The 17,917-nt window shown below is 50.0% G+C and overlaps 1 protein-coding gene and 1 long non-coding RNA gene across 3 annotated transcripts; one reads left to right on the top strand and one right to left on the bottom strand.

The window, feature by feature from the left end:
- The first annotated feature begins 11 nt into the window (after nt 1-11).
- LOC307221405 lies at nt 12-1,186 on the top strand. The gene is made up of 2 exons (XR_013841374.1): nt 12-145; nt 1,002-1,186. It is a non-coding gene; the product is annotated as an uncharacterized lncRNA (long non-coding RNA).
- Nucleotides 1,187-1,268: 82 nt separating this feature from the next.
- LOC307221118 (uncharacterized protein) lies at nt 1,269-16,266 on the bottom strand. 2 transcript variants are annotated; one of them, XM_079985391.1, is made up of 6 exons: nt 16,128-16,266; nt 12,495-13,084; nt 12,243-12,324; nt 11,917-11,999; nt 4,354-4,480; nt 1,269-3,853 (listed from the first exon to the last, which is right to left on the bottom strand). In XM_079985391.1, the coding sequence occupies exons 2-6, from the start codon at nt 12,975-12,977 to the stop codon at nt 2,271-2,273; spliced, it is 2,358 nt and encodes a 785-aa protein (XP_079841517.1). In that variant the 5' UTR covers nt 12,978-13,084; nt 16,128-16,266; the 3' UTR covers nt 1,269-2,270. The 2 variants fall into 2 exon arrangements, with proteins under 2 accessions (XP_079841517.1, XP_079841516.1); XM_079985390.1 differs by having other exon boundaries at nt 1,269-3,859; nt 16,128-16,258.
- Nucleotides 16,267-17,917: the final 1,651 nt, after the last annotated feature.

Here is a 17,917-nt window from a genome sequence, read left to right as displayed (position 1 = left end):
CCCCCCGTCATTCCAGCCCCCCCCCCCCGCCTTGGAAGGAGCTGCTTCCCCAAAGAGCAAGAACGGGATTCACACCTCCCCCCCCCCCCCAGTCGCGAGGCTTTCCTGCGCTTCTCCCCTGGAAGGATCCGGATTTCTGCCTGGGGTCCTGGGGCGGAGCTGGATTCCCCCTAAGGGCAAAGGACCTTCTGCTGGAGGGAGGGGGAGGGAGGGAGGGGAGCCCTGGATCGCCCTCTGTTTCTGTCTTGCAAGAAACAAGGAAACGGGAGGAAACATTGTATCCGCTGTTGCTACATTTTGTAGCGCGCTTCTTGCGCTCAAGTAGTCGCGCAAAAGAGCCGAGCTCTCCTGGCGGATCGCGCTGCTTCCTGACTTCGGATTGGCTGCCTGTCACCTTTGGACGATGCCCATTGGTCAGCGACGGTTCTTTGAGAAATCCCGATGTTTCACTGAGGGCTTTCGGGACTACATTGAAGGGTTTACAAGCCTCTTGGCTTCAGATCACTTGGAGGGGAGTTTATATGTGGAGGGGGCCACTCAGGCTTGTCATCCTGCGTGGGTGAATGGGATTTGGGGGTGTTTGGATGGCCTCTTAGTCCCCGGCTCTACCAACAGCTCGAGGGGTGAAAGGCCCGGAGGGGTCGCCTGAGGTCCCGTCCCCCCCCCCCCACAACGCTGCTTTCTTGTCCTGCAAGGGGCCAGGAGTGTCTCTGCAAGGCCGTCCTCCGGGCGGTCCTTCTCCTCCTTTATTTCAACCCCTCATCCCCAGGGGCCTGAGAGGGGATCCCCCCCTACCCCCTAGCAATGGAACGGGTTTCATATATATATCTGATAAAAAGTATCCAGCTTGCCTGTGGGGCAGGTGGGGGAACGTAAGGGAACACTCCTGCAGGCCCCACGGCCTCCTCCAGCAGTGGAACAGCTACGCAGCACTCCTGGGAAGGAGTCCTGGTGTTCTGGGACTCACAGCTGCTCTCTTGTGAGCACCCGGTCTAGCAGAGTAAAAGCAGCGCAGATGGAGATGAGCAGGAGAAAAGAAGGAGCCCCACCAATTTGCAGCCTGGAGGCACTGGAAGAGGAAGCACTGTGAACCTCTCTACTCATGATGTGAACCACCCTAGCATCTTCAGATCAAGGGCACTGCACAAATTTAACAGCTATAGAAATAATAAAGTACGTTACCTGCTTGTGTGGTAAGAATTTGCTTCTACACCATCAGTTTGTTTCCCAGGTGAGGAAAAACAAATATAAACACGGGACCAAGGGAATGAGAGCAATTCTGTTGGGACCCAGTTTATTCAAACTATTGCAATAGGACAGCCTTGCTAACCAGTTGTTCAGCAGAGCAGCTGGTTCAAAAAGGCTGCCAGGAGGCATATTAGAAGAAATCTAATATACACAGCACACAAAGACTCATAAAATGCCACAACACTCTTCCACTTGCATCAAGAAAGATCTCAGATCATGGGATGCGTGGCTCAATGTGGATATCGACTCCCACAGTTCCCAGGCCAGTTGTTAGGCTGTTAGGCTGCTGAATGAAAAGATAGCAACAGGGCAACTGACTTTCGGGTTTGGTGGGTGTGCGTCAGTAAACGAGGGGAATTAAGACTAAGAGAGCTGAGTGGGGGGTTGTCTGCTTGTGTAATCTCACTGTATACAAGTCGTACAAGTGACAATAAAGTATTTCTATTTCTATTGTATTTGGGTCTCATACGTCTCACTTCAACACTGTTCCTAGGCAACCAGGCTAAGGAAATGCTAGCTCAAAGCTTCTCTCTTTCTCTCTTTCCCAAAACATCACCTGCCCTTCTGGGGTCAGAAAAGGCTGCAAGCTGTAGGGAACATACACATCACAGCTTTACATCGTTCAGGAGAGTGGCATTACGGTTACAAAATGCAGACCCACAAAAATCAAGCCTAACGCATTCTATCTAAAAGGCTGGATGCAATTAATACTAGGACACTTTGAACAAAATCAAAATCTATAATATCTAAAATTCAATCAGCTATCACAATTTTTTCACCAAGTCCTTCCAAGGAAAGATCAACATTGACAGCAAACTCATCAGTGTTGCCCAATCGCTGTTATCGCTCTGTCCAGACATGATGTGAAGAAGGAATTCAACACCTTGGCCAAGGACTTGAAAGTCACAGCTCTGGGTACGTAGTAGGAATTACTATGGGGCACCAGATGTGGCAAAGAACCCAGCTGCAATCATTACCTCATACGAACTAAAGTCTCCTCCAATTAAATCTGTACACAGCCACTACTGTAGTTCGCTCCCACTGTGAGTTCTTTGATGGGAAGCAAGACGGGCCCTGTGGCTGAAAGTCTTTCCACACACTTGGCACTGAAATGGTCTCTCACTTTTGTGAATTCTTTGATGGGAAGAGAGATGGCTGCTCTGACTGAAGCTCCTTCCACATTCCAAGCACTGATATGGCTTGTCCCCTGTATGAATTCTTTGGTGGGAAGTGAGATGGCTGCTCTGACTGAAGCTCTTCCCACATTCCACACACTGATAGGGCTTTTCTCCTGAATGAATTCTTTGATGGGAAGTGAGAGATGCCGTCTGATTGAAGCTCTTTCCACATTCTAAGCACTGATATGGCTTCTCCCCTGTATGAATTCTTTGATGGACAGTGAGCTGGCGTCTGTGAATGAAGCTCTTTCCGCATTCTGAGCACTGATAAGGTTTCTCCCCTGAATGAATTATTTGATGGACAGTGAGTTGGCTTCTGACAATAAAGCTATTTCCACATTCCAAGCACCGATATGGTTTCTCTCCTGTGTGAATTCTTTGATGGACAGTGAGCTGGTGGTTGTCACTGAAACTCTTTCCACATTCCAAGCACTGATATGGTTTCTCCCCCGTATGAATTCTTTGATGGACAGTGAGCTGGCACTTGTGAATGAAGCTCTTTCCACATTCTGAACACTGATAGGGTTTCTTCCCAGTATGAATTCTCTCATGGACAGTGAGCTGGCGTTTGTGAATGAATCTCTTTCCACATTCCAAGCACTGATAGGGTTTCTCCCCTGTATGAATTCTCTGATGGGAAGTGAAACTGTCCTTTTTTCTGAAGCTCCTCCCACACTCTTGGCACTGATAAGGTTTCTCTCCTGTATGAATTGTTTGATGGGCCACGAGCTGGCCTCTTTGAATGAAGCTCTTTCCACATTCCAAGCACTTATATTTTTTCTCCCCTGTATGAATTTTTTCATGGTCAGTGAGGTGGCTTCTGTGAATGAAGCTCTTTCCACATTCTGAACACTTATATGGTTTCTCCCCTGTATGAATTCTTTGATGGACAGTGAGCTGGCCTTTGTGTATGAAGCTCTTTCCACATTTCAAGCACTGATGGGGTTTCTGCCCTGTGTGAATTATTTGATGGACAGTAAGCTTGCGTCTGTAAATGAAGCTCTTTCCACATTCCAAGCACTGATAAGGTTTCTCTCCCGTATGAATTCTTTGATGGGCCATGAATTGGCCTTTTTGAATGAAGCTCTTTCCACATTCCAAGCAATGATAAGGTTTCTCCCCTGTATGAATTCTTTGGTGGGAAGTGAAACTGTCCTTTCGACTGAAGCTCTTTCCACATTCCAAGCATTGATAGGGTTTCTCCCCTGTATGATTTCTTTGATGGACAGTGAGACTGAAGCTGTGAAGGAAGCTCTTTCCACACTCCAAGCACTGATAGGGTTTCTTCCTGATGGGATTTCTTTGATGGGAAGTGGAACGGGAGCTCTGACTGAAGCCCTCTCCACAGTCTGAATCCTGATATGGCTCCTCCACTGTGTGGATTTTGTTGTGGTCTCCCTTGTTCTTCATTTCCAATTCATCACCACCTGAAACTGAGAGAGAAATGGATTAGAGCCGCAAATTATGGAGCAATGCTAAATAATGCTTGTGACCCAGGAAGAACTATAGGGAGTTAGATGTGAAGTCTTCCTACATAGTTTACTGTCTGCAATTCAAAAGGTCTGGCTCTTTTCTGGGATGGATTCTGTTTGGCCTAATCATGGAATCTGTGTCATCTCCAATGTCAATCTATCTTTGGTCAATCAAAAACACAAAAAAGCAAGAACAATAACAAGGAACCTAGGAAAAGCTACTTCTACAGCCTAAATCACTCTGAAGCCTACATTGAAGAAGGCCTGGGCAGTTCAGAGGAGCCTGATCATGGTTTGAAAAGGCAGAACTGGAGGAAGAATATTCACAGGGAAAGCAGTCAATAGACTTTCATCCAAGGCTTACTGTTGAGCCCCATCGAAATATCAGAGGTTCCTCCCATAGAGAGATGTCTTGCATTACGAAACAGATAGGATCATCCAATAGGGAGCCTTACCGAGAGAGTCCAAGATCCCACGATTCTCCTCCATGACTTCCTTATGGAGAGCTCTCTGGTCAGGATCCAGCAACGCCCATTCCTCATCTGTGAAATGGACAGCTACATCTTTAAAGCACACTGGGCCCTAAAAGAAAAAGGTTGTCCTCTTAGACAACATAAAGGTGATCTGTTACACTTTACTCTGTTATTTTCTGCCTCTTAACTGCTGTTCTTTTTTAATGGGTTTGTTTTGCTTCACATTTTAATTATGGATAAATATTTCAATGTGTTAATGGAATAATTCATTGTGTATTTTAATGTGAGCTATTAAGAACCTGGTGTTCTTCAAATCATTCTCTTTGTGCACGCAATCCTATGCAAGGATCCCATTTCCCTGTGTGCTGTTCTGGGCAGTGGCGTAGCGTGGGTTGTCAGCACCCGGGGCAAGGCAAGTAATTTGCGCCCCCTAACCCCTGGATTTTAGCACTCGAGTGCGAGCGCGCCCCCCAGATGTTGTGGCCGCCTCCCTGCACCCCCCACGCTATGCCACTGGGGCTGGGGGCGAGCGAAGGAGCCAAGGACCCCCCCCTTAAGGCTCAGCAGGAATTTATTAAATTTATTATTTGCAGAGCCCCCGCGGGCCGAGGCAGCCGAAGCCCCCTCCCCTCGGGCGCCTCCCCGCCCCTCCTCTCCTTGGGCTGTAGGTGGAGCCCGCGCTCCGAGGCGCTCCAGATCCGGGCTTGGCGAGCGCCTCTCCTCCCCCCGGCCTGGTCCGGGGGCTTCCAGCCGTGCTCCGTCCTCGCCCGACCCCCCCCCCCCCGCGGCTGAGACTTGCGCTGAGAGCCGGAGCCAGCGGTGCCCCCTTCCGCCGGGAGACCCTCGCCCGCCCGCCGGCTTCCTCTCGGAGGGTTTTGGGGAGCGCAGGGCACGGCGAGGCCCCTCGGAGCTCTCCTCCCTCCCAGTCGGCAGAAGCAGCCGCCTGTGGCTGGGCCGAGGGGATGGCGTCGTCGTCAGGGTGCGGAGGCTGCCCGTGCCCGGCCAGGCGTTGGTGGCGGTGTTGGCGCTGCTGCAGCGGCTGCTCCTCCTGCGAGCAGTGAGTGGAGCGCAGCCGCAGAGGTGGGGGGTGCGCGCGCGCTAGGGCGCAAGGCTGGCGGTGGCGGCGGGGAGCCCGGCGGAGGAAGGAACTTGTCCCTTCCCTCTGGACTCGCACCCCCCCCAGATGTTGCGCCTGGTGCGGCCGGCACCCCTGGCACCCCCTATGCTACACCACTGGTTCTGGGGGTCAGAAGGCCCTCCCGATGCCCTAAGACCAAGTTCAAGAGGTGCATGGGGGAATGAGGAGGATGGGGGGGAAGCCCCTTTGTGTGAATGATGGCAATGGTTAGGTGTATCCTGGCGATGGTTTGGTACAGTGTGAAAACGCTTAGAAGCCTATTTTAACATTCAATCTAGAAATGAATCTGTAATGACTTATAAACATGTGGGAATGTTCAGGGATGCAGGAGAGGATATATTGTTTGATTATATCCTTTCCAACTTGTGTTAACAAGTTCCACAATTTAACAGAGTAACACTCCTCTTTTTAAACTCACAGCAGATGCGTTTGCTCAGGCTCGCTAAAGCCTCTATAATAACTGTTCTGGTATTTTCCCCTTTTGCCCTCATAAAAGATAAGACATGACAGTGTTCTATAAAACCGTAAAAAGAGTTTACTCACATGTGGAGTTTGGAACTGACAGGGTTAAAACTCCATGGTGTCCTGTATCTGGGAGGAGTCTGACGCAGAGAAGTGCGTCACAGTCTGTGAGTAGACTTGCTTTCGCTTCTGTCTGAGATGCAGCTCAGGCTGCAGGCTGCTGTGTGTGCTTTTGGATCACGGAGAAATGCCGGAGATTTCCGATGGAATGAGACTGATTTATGGCTTGTAAATAAATGCTTCTAGAGATAAGAACCGAACTGTCTTTGGACTTGATTTATCCCTTATCTCACACGGAGGCAGGACCGCTGCTACTCTGCTCTCCTGCCAGGTCGGCTCCCCCTGCAGAGCCAACGCAGGGTAGCTTGACTGGACGCAGGATTTGTTTACATGAAAAGGTTATGGAAGTTCCGCGTTTCCTGACAAGTGTGGGAAGGGAGGAAGACTGCCAGCGTTGTGTTGCTGAGAGCTCCTGCCAGGAAGAGCTGGAGAGCGGAGCCAAAAGCCAAGGAAGACAGCTGCTTCAGACGTCCAGCTTGCTGGCAAACGTGTGAGTACGCTTAAAGCCCCGGTGGGTGGAAGATGGCTGCTGCCCAGGCACAGCAGGGCCATGAGAGCTACAATATCCCCTTCGAAAGACTGAATGGGGCCGATTTGGAAGCCTGTGAAGCAGACGTGGCTGCTGCTCTGGAGAGAGAGCATGGGGCCAGCGTTGATGCTTGGCTGTTGCCAAAGCTCCAAGGAAAGAAGCCCTGGGTCGCATGGCAGGCACTGAAGACGGCAAGGCAGGCCGCAGTGGGAGCCAGACCAGAGGGGGCTGGAGTAAACCCAGAAGGAGCTGGGACTGTTCCTGGAAGCTGTTTCTATGCTTCAACACATCTGTGTGATGGACTGTGTGCTGGAAAGAGGCTGGGAGCTGGGAAGAGGAAGGCAATTGTAGTCTGTTCCTCAGGCAGCTGGGAACCCAGGAGTGGGGGTGCAGGCAGATCCAAGAGCTCTGAGAAAGCAAAAGTCTCCAAGAGTTGTTTGTGCTCTGAGGCGAAGTCCAACAGCGAAGGACATTGTCCGCTAGAGGCGCAGGATGCCGGAAAGGAGAGCGGCCAGCGTGGAATGTCAACAAAGCAGTTTCCCAAGGCCAGTTCTCAGCAGCGATGTGGGAAAGCAGCAGGCCAGGAGAAAAACAAAGACAAGGCGTCTTATCACCTCACAGCTGCAATGGTGTCTCTGAGAAAAGGCAAAAGCCTTAGTCGGGGGGAGGCTGTGGCCATGGCAACCGGTGGGGGTACAAGCAACGCCATGGCAACCTTGGAAAACAGCCAGAGAAACTCTTTATCTCTCGTTATCGATTTTGGAGCGTCGCATTGTCTCGTAAATTCTCGAGAGCTCCTGAGAGACTGCAAGACAGTTAAAACTGGATGCTATGTCACATTAGCAGATGGGTCTCAGAGACCATTGACTGAATCTGGGTTTTTGTATTGTTCTTTTATAGATCACGCTGTGCAAGCTTGCACATTCTCTTCTAAGCGTGTCAGCGCTTACTGTTGATGGGTTCGATGTTCTGTTTTCTAACAATTTGTGTTCCTTCTACAGGGATGGGAAGAAGCTTGAGAAAAAAGACAGGCTCTTTCTGGTGCAGATGCCTATTGAAAATGGGGCTGGTGGAAAAATGGGACTGGTGGAAAATGGGGCTAGTGGAGAGTCCATTGAAGATGCCCAAGTGCAATGTGCAAATGTCCCACCACACGATGATTGTGTGCACCTGTGGCACAGGAGATTTGGGCACGTTGGGTGGTCATATGTAAAGAAAGCCGCAGAGAACACAATTGGGTGTAGGTTCAAGGCTTGTGACAGATACCTAGATTGTCAAGCCTGTAAGCAATCAAAGGTCACAACATGCACGTACCCCAGGTCAGAGAGGAGAACCAGCAAACCCTTTGAACTTGTGCATGCGGATTTATCAAGTCCCATGCCAACACCTTCTTTAGCTGGGTCTAAGTGGGTTCTGGTTCTGATTGACGATTTTTTGAGGCATTCTTGGGTTTTCTCGCTTAAATGTAAATCAGAAGCAGCTGCACTGATCAGGGATTGGATCACAGCGGTAGAGCTGTGGTTCTCTACCAGGGTAATTTCCTTTCAATCTGATCGCGGGGGGGGGGAGTTCACAGGTTCTGCGCTGCAATCGTTTTTCAGGCAGAAGGGTATCAATCATCGATTGTCTGCCCCCTACTCTCCGCAACAGAACGGGGTTGCAGAGAGAAAATTTCACATGCTACAAGAAGCAGCGAATGCTATGTTGGCAGACTCCGGTTTGCCACAGCGCTTTTGGGCTGAGAGTTATAAGACAGCATGTTTTCTGCAGAACAGGGTGTACAATTCCAGTGTAGGCAACACACCGTTTTTCTTACTACATCAGAAGAAGCCGAAAGTCCACTACTTTCGCGTTTTTGGCTCTGAGGCTTGGGTCCTCATTCCAAAGGCCATGCGCAGAAAGGGTGAGCCAAGATCTAGGACGATGATCTTTGTGGGCTATGAGCCGGGTTCAAAGGCATGGCGTTTTGCATACCCTACTGGCAACCAGTCTAAGCTGCTTATTAGCGGCAGTGCTGAGTTTTGCGAGCAGAGTGGGTGGAAGCGTCTTCACGGAAACCTGGATGTTCTGTCAGACTCAGATGAGGAAAAGGAGGAGGACGAGGCTGAACCTGTTGCTGAAGTGCACAGTCCACAGCCACAGAGTCCAGAGCCAGGATCTCCAAGGGAGAGGCTCCGTATCTCTCCAAAAGGGAGTCCCAGGATGCCTCCACAGGTCTCTGTCAAGTCTGAGCTAAGGAGTCAACCATCCTCACCAGCAGAACCAGCTGTACGCCCGAAATGGCGCAGCAGGTCAGAGGGGGATGTTTCAGACACAGGGGATGGTGTAGCTGATCCAGGTGAATCAAGCGCAGTTCCAGAATTCATGCTGAGGAGGTCAGCAAGATCAACCAAAGGAAAGCCACCTGAAAGGTATGAAGCCACAAGTGTCTGGGTTGGTGTGGCTAGATGTGAACCTGAATCCTTTGAGGATGTTCAGAAGTTGCCTCAGGAAGAAGCTAGCAAATGGCGTGAGGCGATGCAGAAGGAGATGAACTCAATGGAGTCCCTAGGTGTGTTCTCCCTCACAAAGTTGCCGATGGGTGAAAAAGCCGTGAGCTGCAGATGGGTTTACCGCTTGAAACCCACAGAAGCAGGAGAACCACAGTATAAAGCGAGGTTAGTGGCCCAAGGATTCACACAGAGAAAGGGTGTCCACTTCACAGAGGTATATTCGCCAACCTCGAGAGCGGAGACTTTGAGAACGCTTTTGGCGATAGCAGCACAGAGAGGTTGGAAGGTGAACCATTTTGATGTAGATGTCGCCTATCTGAACTCAGATCTCAAGGAGGAGTTGTACATGCTTCCTCCTCCAGGGTTTGAAGTCAATGAGCCAGGCGTCGTGTGGCGGTTGCACAAATCCATCTATGGATTACGCCAATCTGCCAGAAATTGGAATATGTGCCTACATGAAGCCTTAGAAGAGCTAGGTTTTAAGAGATCTCTTGCAGACAGTTGTCTTTACATTAGAGATTCAGGCTTGAAACAGCAAGTGGTACAGGTGTTCGTAGATGACATTTTGATCATGGCACAGACAGGTAAACAGGTGGAGAAATTTGCTAGAGAGCTTGGAAAGCGGTTCAAGCTAAAGCAGCTTGGAGATGTCAAGTCCTATCTAGGCGTAGAGATCACAAGGGCAAGTGATGGAAGCTTTTTGCTTCGCCAGAAAGGTAAGATTGAACAGTTGCTTGAGAAGTTCAGGATGTCTGATTGTGCAGGTGCCAGATCACCCATGGAGGCTGGATACGTGAAGGAGTGTCAGCAAGTAGAACGTGTGATGTTCGAAAATACTGAACTCTTTCAGTCAGCTCTGGGTAGTCTGTTGTATCTGTCACAGTGGAGCAGACCAGATATAGCGTTTGCTGTCAATCTGCTCACTAGAGAGGCTTCAAGTCCTAGTGTGCAAGCCTGGAATGGCATCAAGAGAGTTCTGAGGTATTTGCAGGAAACCAAAGACTTTTGTCTTAGGTTACCAGCACAAGGAGAAGTCAAATTGACTTGCTTTGTGGACTCGGATTGGACTAATCTTGAGGATCGCAAGTCAGTGTCAGGCCTAGTGGTGAAGTTTGGGGACTCAGTAGTTGGGTGGAGGTCCCGGAAGCAAAGTCTCATAGCGCTTTCATCTACTGAAGCTGAGTTCAGTGCGCTATCAGAGGTTTGCAGAGAGCTGGAGTTCTATGTGTGTTTGGTTGAGGAAATCTGTGGAGAGAATTGTCTGCCCGTTGTGGTGCATGAAGACAATCAACCGTGCCTCAAATTGGCTGAGACGGGGCAATTCAAGGCGAGGACCAAACATTTGGACATATGTTTCCGGAATGTATGTCAGAGCGTTCATGAGGGGCTAGTTGCTCTGAAATACTGTCCCTCAACCAAGAACCTCGCTGTTGGTTTCACAAAACCATTAACCTTCCAGAAGCACAAGGAGTTCTGTGAGGGTCTGTGTATGGGGAGAGCATTGTTGGCTATTGTCCCCAGATGCAGGACAAGAGGGGGTGTGGAGTTTGGAACTGACTTTTGATTTATCCCTTATCTCACACGGAGGCAGGACCGCTGCTACTCTGCTCTCCTTCCAGGTCGGCTCCCTCTGCAGAGCCAACGCAGGGAAGCTTGACTGGACGCAGGATTTGTTTACACATTTGTTCTGACACATTCTGTTCACAATTGGATCCCAAAAGGCAGACTTAGCTTAGAAAAGTAACATATACCTGGAAACTATCTCATAAGAAGACAGTCCCTTTGTCCTCTCCTGGCTGGAAGAGAGCATCTTTGGCTAAGCAGATATTGCGTCTTCGATGCATGTAGTCATAGAGATGGCTGCCCTGTGCTTTTGTCGTTACCTGCACAGGTGAGGCCACGCCCACCTCTAGTCACATGAAGAGGAAGTCTGTCCCAGCCCAGAAGGAAACAGGAAGTTTACCTGCTGGCTGGGCAAGCATTCCTCCCCATGTGTAAACATGTTCCCTCTAGGAATATTGTACTTGACTGCTCTTCTGTTTCACAACCCATAAAACAATCCTAGCGACATTCAGAAGGTGCGTTAAGGGGACGCTACTGTTCCTTATTCTCAGCACATAAACCTCCCTGAATAGCATTTCAGCCTTTGTTTAGCTCCTCTTTGAGGGAAGCCAGGAGGAGGAGAGAGATTAGTTCATGCTAGAGGCAGCCTGGTTGCCCCACCTCTCTGCCTACACAGAACGGGTGATTTTAACTCTTCATTAGAAAAAATTGGGATCTTTGTAGGATTGCCAGGCCTAATGACCTACTTTTCTCCGTAGGTCTTGCCATTAGGAGACAGCTGCAGAGACAAAAGGCCCCGATTTCTCCCAGCTAAGTCCCTTCCTTTCCATAAAACTCCGTAAGCAATCTGAGACTGCTCCTCCTGCTTCATGGCTCTCCGGGTTGTGGGAGACAAGCGGGGAGGAGAGCTTGTTGCAGGAGGATGGGGAGACCCCTTGCCTCTACACAAGCCAAACCCCTCCCTGACTCTCTCCTCCCCTCTCCTGCTTCCGCTTCTGCCTCTGAGTCTGGACTGCTGTCTGCCACAGACTCTCTCTGCTCACGAAGCCCTGTTGCCTCTCCAGCTTCTGACACCTCCTCCTCCCAGTCTCCTTCCTTTTCTCCCTCTGACCCATTATCATCATCCCACCACGCCTCCCCTGGCCCTGAGCCTTTGTTCCTGGGTGGTTCCTCCTCCCACCATTCCTCTGTGTACACCAGTCCATGACATCCTCTCTCCCCACAAGGCTCCTTTTTCCTACCTGATCTGGTTTCCCAGCTGCTGCTTCTCCTCCGCCATCGTGAGGAGATAGTTGAGCAGGTCTTGCTGGCATCGTCCTGTCACCTACGAGAGACAAAGGTCACGAGTGCCAGCTTCTCTCAGAGGGGAAACTATAGATGAGCCTTCAAAAAAGTACCCCTTTAGGATGTTTGTACCCATTTCCCATTTTAGTTGTGCAGAAACATATCTCCTTTTCTCTGAATTTTTCACCCCAAGTATCTTCTCCAAAAGATGAAAAGTACTCACAGATTTCTTTCAAAATCTACAACATGTGACAAAATGGAGAAAAAACTCATTCCTCCTTACCCAGTGGCCTCTCTCGGGTATCCAATGGAGTCGGTTCTGCCTCAGAGAAATCCAGACCCATTTCTGCAAACAGTTCTTTCCCCTGAAAGAGCGAAAAGCGTTCAAAACAGAGCATGAGGAGAAGGATTAGAAATGGAATGGCCCTTCCTTAGATGCTTTCCAAAAAAGGATGGGCCATTAGGAAATGATTTGGGAATACTGGCCCTCCTCTTTGGAGCCCCTTGGGAGTATCCAGAGGAAAGTCTCTCTCACCTGCCACTCTGCCTGCTTCCTCTCCTCTGCCTGACTCAGGAGGAAACCTTCGGCCAGAGCCACCGCCTGGGAACTGGTCTCCGCTCCGCATTCCCTCACCCAGCTCTCCATCTCCGGAGGAAGGACAGCCAGGAACTGCTCCAAGATCACCAGGTCCAGCATCTGAGCTTTCGTGTGCCTTTCTGGCTTCAGCCATTGATAGCAAAGGTGGTAGAGTTGGCTGCAAACTTCTCGGGGTCCTTTGGCCTCCTGGTAGCAGAACTGACTGAGCTGCTGGCTCTGCACCTCTAAGCAAGGGGTGTCCTCCTCACCTGGGTTCTTCCTCACAGTGTTTTCCCAGAATCCCCCACTGCTCCCATGTTGTGCTGCAAGGCCTCTTCCTGCTTCAGGGCCAGCTGAGTCTTGCTCATCCATCTCTGTTCTCAGGACACCTCCAGGAGATCGGAAGGATCCTTTGGTCTTCTGCCAAGCTCTGCTAGTCATAATGAGAGGTGCCAGCTGTATTTTTTTCTATTAATTGCTTTATTTATTATTTTCCATATATATACAACACAGAATTATCTTCATTTCAGTCAGTCCGATAAAGATATCTAGGTTCACCAAAAAAATAGAAAGAAAAAAGTGTCAGAAAAATAGAAAAATAAAAAGAAATTCAGATACAATTTGAACTATGTATTTTCTACACATACATTTGACCTCCCATTCTCTCCATATTTCCCTTTATATTATATTAAATTTATTGTTATTATTTGTAAAAATTCTCTTTTCTATTTTGATATCATTTTCCTTTATATATACTATTTACAGAAATCATTCAAAGGCAACTACCGTGTTTATATTACAACTATTTTTCACGTAGTTCTTAAAATTATCCCATCCTAGAATGAACTCCTGTCTGGGTTTTTCTCTAATTCCTTCAGAAAGAGAGGCTAATTCCACATATTCTGTAAGTTTCAGTAACCAGTCGTCTCTGGTAGGAACTTTGTCATTTTTCCAATATAATGCAATAAGCACCCTTGCGGCCGTGGTTACGTACAAAAAAAATTCCTTAGACCCTTGGGGATATCTGTGCCTGTAATACTCAGAAGAAATGTTTCTGGTTTTTTAGGGAAATTTACCTTTAACATTATTTTTAGTTCTGAGTGAATGTCGTTCCAGAACTCTTTGATCTTTTGACATGGCCACCATATATGAAGCATGGTGCCCCCTGCTTCCCCGTATCTCCAACATACATCTGGTGTATTTTTATACATCTTGGAGAGTTTGCGCGGCATCAGGTACCATATTTCCCTTTCTGGAACAACAGGCGGTAAACCTCCAATTTACCTTCCACAAATTCTCCCATTGGGACATCTGTATGGTGTGACCTAGATCTGGGGCCCATTTAATCATGGCTGACTTAGCCTCCTCCTCCTTGACTTCCCAGAAGGTTGGCAGTTTGAATCCCCGCGACAGGGTGAGCTCCCGTTGCTCGGTCCCTGCTCCTGCGAACCTAGCAGTTGGAAAGCACCTCAAAGTACAAGTAGATAAATAGGTACCGCTCCGGCAGGAAGGTAAACGGCGTTTCCGTGCGCTGCTCTGGTTCGCCAGAAGCGGCTTAGTCCGGCTGGCCACGTGACCCGGAAGCTGTATGCCGGCTCCCTCGGCCAATAAAGCGAGATGAGCGCCGCAACCCCAGAGTCGTCTTCGACTGGACTTAATGGTCAGGGGTCCCTTTGCCTTTACTTGAAGGAGAAAAGAAATGATCCCTGGCAAGCGTGGGTGAGTCTTGCTTGGAACCAGGGCTGGACTGCACCACAACTCAGACTCTGAGCGATCAAGTGAAGCTGCCTGGGTACCAGGATAGCAGCTGGCATTTCCACCATCTGGGTATCATTGGATCTGGACTGTTTTTCACACACTAATACCCCACCCTGTAGAATACCATCAGTTATATTGTATTGGCGCAATCAGAATGAATTCCTGGAACCAAAATGCTTTTTCTGTGCACTCTGAGCAGGAGCAGCAAACAACATTATAGTGAATTGTTTTCGCTTGTCTTTGCCTACCCCACTGCCCTGTTCACGGTTGTGAAGAATATCCCTGCATTATGAATGGTCCATGTCACCATTAAGAAAGAGAGTTTGGAAGAGGCCAATATATCTGTGGACTGCCCCTGGATCAAGGGACTTTTCTTCTTTAAGTTCTCAAAACTCTTAATCCAACTCAAGGTCATCTGAACTAGCAGGATGTTTAACTGAGAATCAATCACAGTCAATCCATCATTTGAAAAATAAGACTTGAGAGCTGTCTTGCTCCAAAATGGCAACCTTGGCTTAAGGAGCCATTTGGCCCCTAGCTTATATATCTGGGTTTCTAACATTGCCTCCCTCTTCCCATTTTCCTGCTGCAGCTTCTGCCTCTGTCTGGACCGCTCTCTGCCACAGACTCTCCCCGCTCACTAAGCCCTGTTATCTCTTCAGCTTCAGACGAATTTTCCCAGTCTGCTCCCTCCCCTGGCCCACAGCCACCTTCCCTTTGGGGGTCCCCCAGCTGGTTCCTCTCACTGTTCCTCTGTGTCCACCCAGTCCATGCAGCTCCCTCCTTGCATCATTTATTCTGTTACCACCAGGTTGTGCTCTCCTTTCCTGTTCTTACTGGGGCCAACCAGGGGCCTCTTCTGGGAAGCCCACCAGCAGGACTGAAGACCCAGGGCGCTTCCCAGCAGCTGGCCTTTAGAAGCATAGCTGCCTCTGACTGTGGAAGCAGAGCATGACCATCATGGCCAGTATGTTTCCGAGCACAATTCAAAGTGTGGGTGCTGACCTTTGAAACCCTAAATGGCCTCAGCCCAGTAGACCTGAAGGAGCGTCTCCACCCCCATCATTCAGCCCAGACACTGAGGTCCAACACTGAGGGCCTCCTGGCGGTTCCCTCCCTGCGAGAAGTGAGGTTACAGGGAACCAGGCAGAGGGCCTTCTCGGTGGTGGTACCTGCCCTGTGGAATGCTCTCCCATCAGATGTCAAGGAAATAAATCTGACTTTTAGAAGACATCTGAAGGCAGCCCTGTTTAGGGAAGCTTTTAATGACTGATGTTTTAATGTATTTTTAATCTTTTATCGGAAGCCGCCCAGAATGGCTTCCCAGTCAGATGGGTGGGGTATAAACAATAAATTGTTGTTGTCAATAGCCCCCTGCTCCTCCCTGAATTGGCCTCATCCTCTTCTCAAGCCATCTTGCTTGGGGACCATCCCTCCTGTGGCAGGGAGTTCCATGGGTCTAATTGCCTGCTGGGTGATGGAAGGGCTTTGTTTATTTGTTCACCATAAAGACCAAGTTTCAGCGTCCAAAGGTTTCCATCTGGGTGCGACCTCGGTTAATAAATGTGACCCATTCCTCAATCCCATGGAGGTTCCTTTGCAGGCCCCTTTCTCCCTGGCTCAGTGACCCCTCCCCAAAGGGGCCAAGCAGCTTCTCCATCCAAGGGAAGAGGAGAGATGCGGACCTCCTTCCATCTCGCCCCCTCCCTGGCTTTGCAGAGAGGAAGGGGTGCAGAACCCTGACTTGGGGGTCCTCAGCAGGCACTCCATGCACCCTTCCCTGCGGCCCTGGGACCCCCAATGCGCCCTATGGGGAAGAGAGAGGAGACGTACCAGATCCCAAAGGTGCCACCAGCGCAGCTCTTGCAGAGGAGACGAAAGCCACCCCCTTTCAGGGAGAAAGCTGGGAAGGTGGGAAGGGCTTATCCTTCGGGAGGACCTCGGCCTCCCCCCCCCTTATTTCCCCGGTCTTCTCTAGCAATGTGCAGCTCGGTCCTTTTTAACCCTTGCAAGGCTCACCTTCTTTTTATCTCAGGATCGCAGGAGGAGCCAAGCGCACTGCAGACACCCAGAGATAAAGTCAAACAGGGGCGGGTCAAGCGCGAGGCTCGATGATCTCAGCGTCGTGGGTTCGAGCCCCAGGTTGGGCAAAATAGTTCTACCTTGCGGGAGGTTGGACTAGGTGACCCTGGTGACCCCTGATGATGATGATAATAATAATAATAATAATAATAATAATAATAATAATAATAATAATAATAATAATAATTCACTATTTCTATGACCCTCTTGTCTGGCCTTCCGAGCTGATCCTTTTCACCCTTGCAAGGCGGAGCTCCCCACGCTTCCCTTCTCCCTCCCTCCCTGGAGTCCCATGCATTGCACACCCCCAAGGGGTCTCATTTGAGGGACCCCCTAGGCTGGCCTCCAGCTCTCCCAGAGCGGAGCCCCGGCAAGCAGGAGGCGGCGGCCGGGTGTGTGTGTCTGTCTTGGGGGCTCCATCCTCGCTCCGAGCCCCGCCGGGAAAGGCACCGGTCAGGCTGCAAGCCTTGGCTGGCGTGGGGCTCTCCAGCCGAACCTCCTCGGGCCACGCGCGTGCCTCTGAGCACACGCAGAGTGCGCCTGCCTCCCGGCCAGACCAGTCCCGCGCGCCCCCGACCCTCACCTGCCCCACCAGCCCCGCAGCAGCCTCCGGCGCGCGCCCGCCTGCCGACCTGTCCAGGTCCGCGGAAGGAGCCCGGCTCGCCCAGCTGCAGGGACGCATGCGTGGCCGGGCCCGGCGCGCTCCCGACACCGCCGCGTGCACGGCGTGCGAGGCAGACCCTCCCGCGAAATCCTGGAAGAGACGCCCCTTCTGCGCATCCCATCATCTAGGGAACCACCCAGGGGGGACTGGAGCGCCTTCGGGGATGCGCTGGGTGAAGACCGAAGGACATCGGGAGAGCCTGCAGGATCAGGCCGGGGCTCGTCAGGTGCAGCGCCGTCCATGGGGAACCAGCCAGCCGGATCCGAGCGCCAGAGCTCCTCTCCTCTCCCGGGGCTTCCAGAAACGGGGATCCGGAAGCATCGCCATCGCCCTCTTTAGGGAAGTTTTAAATGTTTGGTGTTTTGTTGTATTTTAGTATTCTGTTGTGAGCCGTGCAGAGTGGCTGGGGAAATAATAATAATAATAATAATAATAATAATAATAATAATAAATAAATAAATAAATAAATAAATAAATAAATAATTTTTATTTATACCCCACCCTCCCCGGCCAAGATCAGGCTCAGGGCAGCTAACAACCAATATAAATACAGTAAAAATATTAAAAACAAAACAAAACAAAACAAAGTTTATTAAAATGTAAGTTAGAATACAGCTTAAAATGCAGCTTAAAATGCAGCTTAAAATGCAGCTTTGTTTTAGTGGTAGCCCATACATCAAAGCCATAAGGGGAGAAAACGTCAAATATTCACTGGGGCCAACTATCTATGCTGGTCCTACACGGGCCAGCAAAAAGATCCAAGGGAAAATTTATATACAAATCCCATATATGGGGTTCCATTAAAAAAAAAAAAAGGAAAGGAAAGGAGAGGGGGGCGGTTTAGACTGAGTCCAGCCCAAAGGCCAGGTGGAACAGC

This window comes from Podarcis cretensis (assembly GCF_951804945.1).
Source record: "Podarcis cretensis genome assembly, chromosome: 8".
NCBI classification, from domain to species: domain Eukaryota; kingdom Metazoa; phylum Chordata; class Lepidosauria; order Squamata; family Lacertidae; genus Podarcis; species Podarcis cretensis.
This window is presented reverse-complemented; position numbering and strand designations above follow the sequence as displayed.

What these genes read in the sequence shown, in the direction of transcription:
- LOC307221118 (XM_079985390.1), bottom strand. Translation starts at nt 12,977, where the DNA reads ATGACTAGCAGAGCTTGGCAGAAGACCAAAGGATCCTTCCGATCTCCT. An exon ending in GGAAGCAGGCAGAGTGGCAG is followed by an intron (nt 12,325 to 12,494) that starts GTGAGAGAGACT and finishes TCGCTCTTTCAG; the next exon opens with GGGAAAGAACTGTTTGCAGA. An exon ending in TGGGATCTTGGACTCTCTCG is followed by an intron (nt 3,860 to 4,353) that starts GTAAGGCTCCCT and finishes TTTCTCTCTCAG; the next exon opens with TTTCAGGTGGTGATGAATTG.